At 34.5% G+C, this 10,317-nt stretch overlaps 1 protein-coding gene and 1 long non-coding RNA gene across 3 annotated transcripts; both read left to right on the top strand.

Annotated features, from left to right (window-relative positions):
• Nucleotides 1–1,096: 1,096 nt before the first annotated feature.
• Nucleotides 1,097–3,213, top strand: LOC108212455 (uncharacterized). The gene is made up of 3 exons (XR_010290607.1): nucleotides 1,097–1,353; nucleotides 1,994–2,212; nucleotides 3,036–3,213. It is a non-coding gene; the product is annotated as an uncharacterized LOC108212455 (long non-coding RNA).
• A 3,140-nt stretch (nucleotides 3,214–6,353) lies between these two features.
• On the top strand, nucleotides 6,354–8,262 carry LOC108211422 (transcription factor MYB53). Of its 2 annotated transcripts, none has more exons than XM_017383021.2 (4): nucleotides 6,354–6,492; nucleotides 6,577–6,840; nucleotides 7,174–7,944; nucleotides 8,033–8,262. In XM_017383021.2, exons 1-4 carry the CDS (start codon nucleotides 6,419–6,421, stop codon nucleotides 8,070–8,072), a joined length of 1,149 nt encoding a protein of 382 aa, XP_017238510.2. In that variant the 5' UTR covers nucleotides 6,354–6,418; the 3' UTR covers nucleotides 8,073–8,262. The 2 variants fall into 2 exon arrangements, with proteins under 2 accessions (XP_017238510.2, XP_017238509.1); XM_017383020.2 differs by having other exon boundaries at nucleotides 6,355–6,492; nucleotides 6,570–6,840.
• Nucleotides 8,263–10,317: the final 2,055 nt, after the last annotated feature.

The raw sequence follows: 10,317 nt of genomic DNA, 5'->3' as shown, positions 1-10,317 counted from the left end.
ATCATTACTATATTGTACTCCTGCATTTCCACTGTATCCTTGATTTTTTACTACTAATTATTATCGGCAATTAACAAGTAGCGGCAAGTGGCTCACTCAGATACTGCTGGCAGTCGAATATCTGCTTTCGAATTATGTACTTCACCGTGACTTAAAAGTATATTCAGAATATCGTTCATATGTTTGGGATTAGCTATTATCATACAAAGATGAGATGAACTGAATTCTTTTGGACTTGATCTCCAGTGTTCTAATATCTTTCTCAACAAAGACAAAAAGGTTCGCCGTGGTGAGTTTGCCACTATTCGGGTTTTAACTACACCAAATGAACGTCTTTATAATTCTGTCTTGATTAACCTGTATTTTAATTTGCTTTGTGTGCAGGGGATTTTGGACCTGCTAAGACTTTATAGGCAGATGACTTAATTTCTTCGGTATGTGCATTATTTACCTGCCACTTGATACTAGCAAGAATGATAAATTGTAGTGAATGTGGACATGTTTAGGATCTAGTATAAAGGCAAGAGTTCTCTTTGTTAATATTGTGGTTATCTGATTTATAACCATCCTGGCAAGGCATTCCAACCATCACTTAGGCATGTATGCAGTAATCTATAGAATAGTACATTATCATTTTATAGGCTTCTAGTTCTATGTATGTTTTATATCTTATGGCCTAATTGGGCATCTAGTTTGCATGGCTCTGCCTTTAGTACCTTCACTAATGGCTACTATGAGTAAAGTTCTATGGGGCCCACCTTTTAATTGAAGGCTCCTGAGTTCATCTATATTCTGCAAATAAAATATCTTCTGAAACGTCTTATCTTTGTAAAACATGTTTCACAAATATCATTACTTCAATAAAATTATGCAAATCTCACACTTTTAATAGTTCTGCAACATGAACATTTATTGTCCAGAAAGCTAAACATGTTTTGTAAAATAATCTATTTTGAAATGTTCTACTTGTAAAACCTATGCAATCTGCAAGAGTTTAATAAAATTTAGATATTTGTAGATTTCAACTCTAACAGTGTTATTACAAAGCATATAGGATATTTGCGGATCAATGACACCCTTCAAATTACCCATTGAATTTATAATGCCTATAAATAATTCTTGATGACATTTACAAGGCTAAGTCGTACCATTTGTATATTCTTCTTCTTCAAATGGAAATAGCATTGTGTTTATTGTGGCTTCAGCTCTGCTGCTCTCATATTTGGGCTCTAGTAGTGGATTATTCTTCTGGAGGAGACCTTTATCATAGTATGTCTAAATTTTCTAGTGACTTTACAGGCTGAAAATGATCCAATTGCTCCATCTAGAGGAATTCCTTACGAAGACATTAAGGTATGAGTCCCTGTCTTGTAAAAAATGGTTCATCACTTCATCTTCAACAACTTTTTCAGAGCAGCAATTTTGTTATTTACAAATACTACTCTTTCATCTCTAGCTATCACCTACAGTCTATTTGGTCTCATTGTTAGGTTTCAGACAGTGTGTGAATTGGAACTGAAATCTTATAATATATTGTTGTTAAAAATGGCATAATGTTCATATCTATTTCCTTGTTTCTTTTAAGTGTTGACGCTGCTAAGATATTACTTGCCTTTTGTACTACTGTAGCCTGTCACCTAAAGAAACGAGAAAAAGAAGTTTAATCTTTCCATCTATAAAATCTGTTAAGTTGATCATGCTTCTGTAAACTCCGTGCTAAAAATTGCTTTTCCTCACCTTCACAATTTTCTCTCATATCACTGATCTTTGCTTTGCCAGTTTAGGTTTCAGATAATCTCAGCTCGTTTCTTGAATAATTTGACAGCACTTGTGCAGCCTGTGCTACCTATTGGTTCAAATATCTAATAAATATCACTTGATGCATATATTATTCTGCTAAAACTTGGATAAATTTTTCACTAAATTTGCTACCAAACATTGCCATGTCATTCCACTAATGCTTGCCTTGATGTAAAATTGAATGTTGCTTTAGGGAAACCCAAACTGTTTATTAATAGTTACACCAAAAGGTGGACATTTAGGGTGGGTTGCAGGCGACGAAGCTCCTCGTGGAGATCCGTGGACTGATCCTCTGATGATGGATTTCTTGCAAAATTTGGAATGTAATGCAGGATCACATACCTCTTCATCTAATTCTAGCAGGCCAAATGAAAACGTCCACCAATCGACGGATCAAATGGACCCCCTTAAGGTATAGCAGAAGCAAAGCACAGTCATATTCTTGTACAATGTGCATCAAATAAAGATGCATATGTCTAGTTGTACTATTTAACAATCAAAATTATTGTTATATAAGCTGGTGGGTACCAATATGGATCATCTGATTATATCCATTCATTCCTTGGAGGGTGTCTTCTATATGTGACAAACAAGAATCTTTGGTACCTTTGCAGATACCATAGAAAAAATATACTTATGTAATTATGAAAACTTGTAGACAGCATTATGGATGTGAGTCTTTGAAGCTTTTGCAAAGTAAGGCCATATGGGGGTCATGAGTCATGACTCAGTGATGCATGTCAGTGTGCTCTACTGCCCTACCCCGAGTCCCATTTCAGCCCTGTATCATCATTGCACCAAGTAATGGAATGTGTAAAGATCGCATGCATATAGATTTAACTATATATTATCTTCACCCTGATGCCCCCAGAATACTATCCATATGAATGTTAATAACAGAGCGTTCAATTAATTAATATAAGTAAAGGGCGGTGATTTAGTATATACTTTCAATAATCTTGATGATTATCAAGATTTATATGTTAAATTTTAACAAAATAATTTAAATTAGATGTATTTTGGTCAAGTGAAAAGTATATAATAAGATTAAATATATATAGGACTGTGGACCTTAAATATTTTTTAGTATCTAACCAAAGGCTCCTCTTTGGTTAGATCTCGTTTTTTATTATTTCAGTCATTTTTTTTTATATAAAATTATATTGAGATTGTATATATAATATTGACGAGTGATTTCAATTATTAATATAACGCTCATGTTTTCTATGTTTCAGGGGTGGGGCGCAAAGTTGGAGCTTGTGATGTTTTATTTTCGGACATTAAGTTTAATTGTCTAAACTTCCGGAGACATTTTCATGTCTTTCGGTTAGATAATAAGCTTTTTGAAAGAAAGAATCTCCTCGGAGTATGGTGTATTCTCAATACGAGCAAGTGAATTTCAGTCAAAAAAAAAAAAAAAAAGAGCTTATTAGGTGTGCATATACACTTGCACAGTCTTTTAGCCGATATGTAGAATCAAATAGGCTTTTTACTAGTGAAAAAAGGGGAAGAAAAAGTTGAGATGGGCTTTTTGGTGGGAGGTTGGAGACAAAAAGAAAAGTAGTTATGGTCGAATTATTATAAATCAAAAATCATTGATATATTTTAGAAAGCAAAGTGAAGTGAAGTAAAGAAGAAGTAAGAATGAAGATTAGGAGTTATGTAGGTGATAATGATACGTATTAAATTGGAAGTGTATGTTGTTTGGTACAAGGGAGATCAACTGTAATAATGCTGACACATATGGGAGCAGTTGAAATTCAGACAGCTGCTAGCTTTCTTTCACCCGGCCCCTATTTCAGTTTTCGTCTTTACAGTGCAGTTCAGGTCGATTTCAGGATTTTACAAATTTCGTACAATTTGTACAAAAGAAATTTAATTAAGAGTAAATTTTAAAGTTGTGACCAAAACTTACACCGTTTCGACCAGAGTTTTAAATTTCAAGAAAGATGACCAACTTTGGCTCCGCTTTTTAAAAGTGTAGCTCCCGTTAAATGTCACTAATGAAGTAACACACAGAAGGGTAAAAATGTGTTCCAAATTCTCATAAAGATAGCCAAACTTTGTTTCGCTTTTTAAAGTGTGGCTCCCGTTAAATGACATTTAACGAGAGCCATATTTTTAAAAAGCGGAGCCAAAGTTTGGCCACCCTCATGAGAATTTGAAATTCTAGCCAACATTTTGAAAACCGGCGGAAACTTTGACCACAATTCTGAAATTTACTCTTTAATTAATTATCAAGTCACATTTATATATTTCTATTACGGGTTTTCATCGATAAAGAACAAAGTTCAACAAATAACTCGTTGAGATATTCATCAAAACACGTATGGATATATGATAATATGAATAATATGACATAATATAATAGATGATCATAAAGGTCTAACAAAATCATTAAATTAATGAATGAGAACATTATTTATTCTAACAGAGGTGAGCAAGCATAGCTAGCGAGAGGTAACAAAGACCGTTTATCGGAGAGAAGAAGAGCACTATCCACCTCTACTCACCTGTATTAATTAACTTAACTGTGTTTGAAGGGACTATTGGGATGTGTTGGTATATAAAATAATTCATTTGATCTTTTTTTTTTTTGAACAATGGGGAGACAATTGACACCCTCCTTGGCTGCGGGAAATCCTCTGGAATCGATTCTCGGTGTAGCCCGTATACTTTCATGGTAGTATCATTATAGAAAAGAGACTATTTTCGAGCACAAACCATTTTCGGCTAAACACGATCAGTCGGAAAAGTAACTGCGATCAAAAGATGTTGAAAATTGAAATTAATAGGTCAAAAGAAATTTTATTTCAGTTTTTGATCAAAATTATCTTCTTTGAAAAGTTTTCCATCTACTGTCACGGTAAAAAATATAGCCGGTCGAACATGAATTTTGCAAGCCTTCTCTAAATGATTTTTCTAAAAATGATTCATGTGAAATTAAAGCATTCGGCCATCTCTGGTCCAATATACAAATTTGATCGATTCTGGTCGAATATATGAATTCGACCAATTCTAATCGAATTTATAGATTAGACGTGTACGATCAAACATATTACTTGCACTAGAAATGCTCGAATATTCTATTTTGGACTGGATTTTGTTGATATATTTATCTATATCACTATATGTGTAATGTGTGTTGTAGTCATGATTATAAAAATCGAAAATTAGATTATTCGACAGAATTGCTAATTTTAAGGATTAATCGATAGGATTAAAATCGGCTATCTATAATATTATTAAATATTATAAGAATTTTTAGAATCATGACCGGGCTATAAAGAAGTACGTACGTCCCCTGATTAAACAAATATTGAGCAAAACTATCCCTTTCACTTGCAGAACTAATGCCAAAAGCATAGTACTCGCCAGAGGTCAACTGTTGAAAAACGACAGCTGATGGTTATGACTTGTGTGCTTATTATTATCGGTCCATCATCAAAGTACTTGATAAATTAACGCATAAATAAGATTAACGTATGAGAAGAAGTTAGCAATAGAAAGTAACGACTACTCATTTCAAATGTAGTCGTTAGAACTGGAAGGTGAGTGTGGTTGGGATAGGGTAGGTTCATCCTTGAATGATAATAGATACACTATATGTATATATGCATGTGTCTGTGTGTCTCTAGGAAGTTTATGCGTGCGCAAATTTACTTGCAGAACAATGTTATACTATATGTCAAAGATTAACGATTTCATCGACAGGCTTCCATAATCCTGTACCTGGGAGTTTAACCTAAAATTTACGGGTGCACCTTCTTGTTATATGCTGACGTGGCTCAGTTTTAGTGTACGCAAATGGACGACAGCAGGAGGATAATGCGGACCTCTATATATTGCCTTGTTCAACAAGAACACGTGTGAGTAAGGCAGAACGACATCGTTCTGGTCGGTCGGTTAAAATATTTAAATACTTTGCCAGCAAGACATATGTAATTTTGGGTAATACCGACCGATTCCAAGCGGTCGATTTTATGCCGACACTTTTTTGGTTGTCCGTCGGTTTTATGCCGGTCGATTTTGTCCTTGTTTTTTTAGTGTTTGGTTGATAAATTTAAATATTAGATCAAATAAGCTTTAAAATACATTCCTAAATTAAAATCGACTGTGATACACAACCAGTAGACTACGAAGTTTTTGAAAAACATAAGCCAAACGATCGGTATCGGTAATTTTACGAGAAGTGAAACTAGGAGTATATTGGCATGTTTGGTTAGTATTTGTATTGCCACCTTCTGACTTAAAACTATGAAATTATGAGTATATTATATTATACGAAGATTATTTGGATTAATTTAATTATATATTAAAAAATCATATTATAAGAATTAACTTTTTATGTGTTATTAAGAACCAAATGTTGAACCTTTGAACGAAAACTCAGACATTATATTAAACGATTCTTATTAAATTGAGCTGAAAATTTCTACAATTACAATTAAAAAAGTAAAAAATGAGGATATATAAATTGTGAGTTATTACTATATTCTAGACAGATTGTATAGGCAAAGGAAAGCGACAGGATACACAATGCAATAATTAAAGAGTTTCTTCTTGATCACACTTTAACCTCGTTAATGTCGTAAATCCCCAACTAACTAGCAGCTACATGTATATAAATAACTCACCACCGCTACTGCAATACATTGATTTGAGGATCAGCTGCAATTCATCAATTAGTTGGTCCGTGCTTTTACATTTTGCTAAGTATGATTAATTCTGTATTAGTCCACATGAGTTGCCTGAACAAATTAATGTAGTTTGCAGGATGGGAAGATCACCGGGCTACGAGGAGAGCGGGGTAAAGAAGGGGCCTTGGACTCCAGAAGAAGACGAGAAGCTCATGAATTACATACAAATGCATGGACATGGAAGTTGGAGGGCTCTTCCTAAGCTTGCTGGTCTTAACAGATGTGGCAAGAGTTGTCGACTACGTTGGACTAATTATCTCCGCCCTGACATTAAGCGTGGCAAATTTTCTAATGAGGAAGAACAAACCATCATTAACCTCCACTCAGTTCTCGGAAACAAGTAAGTAATTGTATCATTGCCCGTTTTTAATATTTTTGTTGTAAATGTTGAAGAAATTAACTTAGCGCCTGTTTGTTTAGAGGAAGCGGAAGTCGTTTCTGGCTTCTGCTTTTATTGACCCGTTTGTGTAAATAAGTGGAAACACTTTTAAGAAGTTGAGAATGCTAGCTTCCGTGCTACCTTCTCTCTCAGAGCTTTTACTTCTTTTTCAAACCCTTTATTAACTTATTTACTTCTCACTTCTAATCCACTTCTTTACTTTAGGCAAAAGTTATTTTTTTAAGCTTGTCCAAACGGTCCTTATTCCGTCCTGGCTCTGGTAAATTTTTATAGGTGGTCAGCAATAGCATTAAGGCTTCCAGGACGGACGGATAATGAGATAAAGAACTTCTGGAACACGCACCTTAAGAAGAAGCTTCTACAAATGGGAATTGATCCGGTAACTCATAGGCCAAGAACAGATCACCTAGACATTTTAGCCAATCTGCCTCACCTTCTTGCAGCCGCCAATAACTTGAACATGAGTCCCGTGAATCCATGGGACTTTAATGCCTTTAGGTCACAAATCTCTGATGTAGCACAACTTGCCAAACTCCAGCTGATGCAAAATCTTCTTCAAGTACTGAGCCCCAATGCCACTCCTTTAGTTCCCTCGACGAGTCGTACCCTCCCGAATCAAGATTATCCGCTAAATGATTTCTTTATACACAATAATCCTCAGTCGTTTCAGGGTACCATGGTCCAGAATTCTGTGGCACCTAATACACCCGCGAATGTTATGACTAATTCAGAGTGTTTAAACAGGGGAAATGATTTCTATCAACACCTTTCAGCTTCCAAAACCTCATTTCAGGACACTGTTGATCACCATCAACTCAGTACTACTTCATGTCCGGATATTGGGAAACATCTAAGTTCTGATTCATTGCCCGCGTTGATTCCAGCATCCCCTGAACGTCCCGCCAGAGATCAAACTGGATTCATACTCGAAACTAGTGGTGGTTCTAGGAACTCCTCATCTAATTGTACCAACTTTGATGACTTTGGGGATCAGCTCATGTATGATGGAGCAAGTGATCAGGCATACTGGAAAGACTTTATCGAGTAAGTTTTCTACTTATATGTGGTTGTGCTTATAATTAACAAGGTGCTTAAATGAAGTAAAATTGATTATTTTCTCGATTAATTGCAGCCAAGCTTCTAGTTCTTCACAGTGGCCGATATTATCCTGATGGACTACAGTAAGGTTACAGTTGATTGCAAGAGATTAGAGCGAATAAGTTTCCATTTGCATGTTTAGTTGGTTTTGCGTTGAACCTTATTCATAGGGTGTAAATGTATGTGATTTTAAGTGCAGTCTTCTCACTGTTGTACAGATCATCCCCTGTTGATTTGAATATATATAGTTCTAACTTTATTAAACTCACCGTAGTGTTAGCACTAAAACCGACCAACTCTAAGAGGTCGGCTTAAGTTGGTCAAAGTCTTGTCAGCAACACAGACGACGTCGTTCTGGATAAAACCGACCGACTTTAGCCGGTCTGTTTTATCGACACTTTTTTCCTTGTTGGTCAGTTTTAGACGGTTGGTTTTGTTCTTTCTTTTTCAGTGCTACCCGGGGTTTTATCGACTGCAAATTCAATAGATAAAAACAAGAAATCAGTCCTAATTAGATATATTAAAATCGCAAACAATGGTCGGATTAATTCTGGTCACCATTTACTTTTCCAAGTGTCAATACCCTGACTCACCCTCAGATGAACCTTGCGGAGGAACCTCTGGGTTTCAAGGTTTTATGTTATTTAGTGTCAACGACGGATTGCTATCATCGGACAGGAGTGGTTTTACAAAGTCAATATCATTTGTTACAAATTAGGTGATGGGTGTACAGTATTCCTTTGGATTTTGATATTTGATATAAAATCCAGCAAATAAGAAACCAACAACTAGCAAAACTATGCGTATAAACTTATGAAACTGTCCAAATCATAGCGTATTAGAATCGTTAAAAGACTGCTAGATTGAAATAGCTGCATGGAACGAAGCTACAAGTCCAATAGTTTAAAGTAGAGCCGTAAACGAACCGAACTCAGACGAACTCGAACAAAATCTTAACGAACCGAACAATGTTCGATAATTTTATCGAACAAATTTTCTTGTCCGAACTCGAGTTCGGTAACGAACCGAACCGAACACGAGCTGTTCGCGAACAGTTGAACCGAACCGAACACGAACCGAACACGAACAGTTCGCGAACTATGTATATTTTAAAATAATATTTAGCTTATTTTTAATTAATTTAATGGAAAAAATTAACCCAAATATTTTATTTATATATTTACAACATATACAATATCAATTTTAAATAAATCTACAATTATAAAAAAAATTTAATACCTAAATTATGGATATTATATATAATATTTACATATAATATTATAAATATTTTTATTTATTGTCGAACGAACACAAGCTTCTCGAACTCGAGCCGAACACGAACCGAGCACCCTAAAAGTTCAGTTCGGTTCGTTAAGCTTATCGGACAGAAAATGTTGTTCGAACTTGTGTTCGGTAAGCTTATTGGACGAGCTTACCGAACTCGAACACGAACTGAACCAAGCGAGTTTACCGAACAATTCGGTTCGTTTACAGATCTAGTTTAAAGCCTAACTAGTAGATGTTTCTATCATTCAAATTCAGATTATGGATTAGGGTACAAACTACCAAGGCTTCGTCTTGGTATTTTAGAAAAAAAAGGGTTATATTTAGCACCTCTTATACTTGAGAAATCAAATATAGCAAGGAACAAGATATGATTTTTAAGTTTTGAAAAACAAAATAAGAAACGATTGGACATGTGATTAATGGGAGTTTTGGTAAGGTTTTTAAATTTCATGTTTTGATAATCACATTTCAAACAAGTTATATAAGTATTTTAGCTTTATATGTTGAGTTTTGATAATTATAACATGCTTCTTCATCTATCCTAATCCAGTACTCATGTTAGGATTATATATGTACATCCTCTAATTTCAAATCAAATCAGAGTCTCTCTTCTAACTACCTTATCTCATATTTATAGGAGCAAACATATTAAAGGTTTTCTAAATTCTTAGCTTAACATGTTCATAGATTATAATAATAGTCTGCTGCTTTATATGTATTAATCCAGTTTTGCAGGTAATTAGATTGCTAGAATAACAAGTTGTTATCCGAAGACAACAAGTTGTGACAAAGTCCTACGAAAAGCAGAATTCTTCATTGTTGATATATATTTAACTTCTAATTGAGTTAGAATTCTTATTTGTACATTCTCTGATTAATATATGTTTATAATAAATAGTCAAGCTCGAATTTTAATCAATAAAAAATTTAATTAAAATTAAGGAAGTTGTTAAAGACTAATTCTATTCGAATTAAACTTCTTTCAAACAATTACCGTATCCCATAGATATAGGAGCAAACATATTAAACGAT

The sequence above is a fragment of the Daucus carota genome, chromosome 3 (genome assembly GCF_001625215.2).
Source record: "Daucus carota subsp. sativus chromosome 3, DH1 v3.0, whole genome shotgun sequence".
In the NCBI taxonomy this organism is placed as follows: Eukaryota; Viridiplantae; Streptophyta; class Magnoliopsida; order Apiales; family Apiaceae; genus Daucus; species Daucus carota.
The sequence above is the reverse complement of the archived record's forward strand: the minus strand, read 5'-3'. Positions and strand labels throughout refer to the sequence as shown.

Bases quoted from the DNA above. Each gene is read 5' to 3' on its own strand.
- LOC108211422 (XM_017383021.2), top strand. From the start codon at position 6,419: ATGTATATAAATAACTCACCACCGCTACTGCAATACATTGATTTGAGG. The intron at 6,493-6,576 runs GTCCGTGCTTTT...TGTAGTTTGCAG, and splicing joins TGCAATTCATCAATTAGTTG to GATGGGAAGATCACCGGGCT. The intron at 7,945-8,032 runs GTAAGTTTTCTA...GATTAATTGCAG, and splicing joins TACTGGAAAGACTTTATCGA to CCAAGCTTCTAGTTCTTCAC.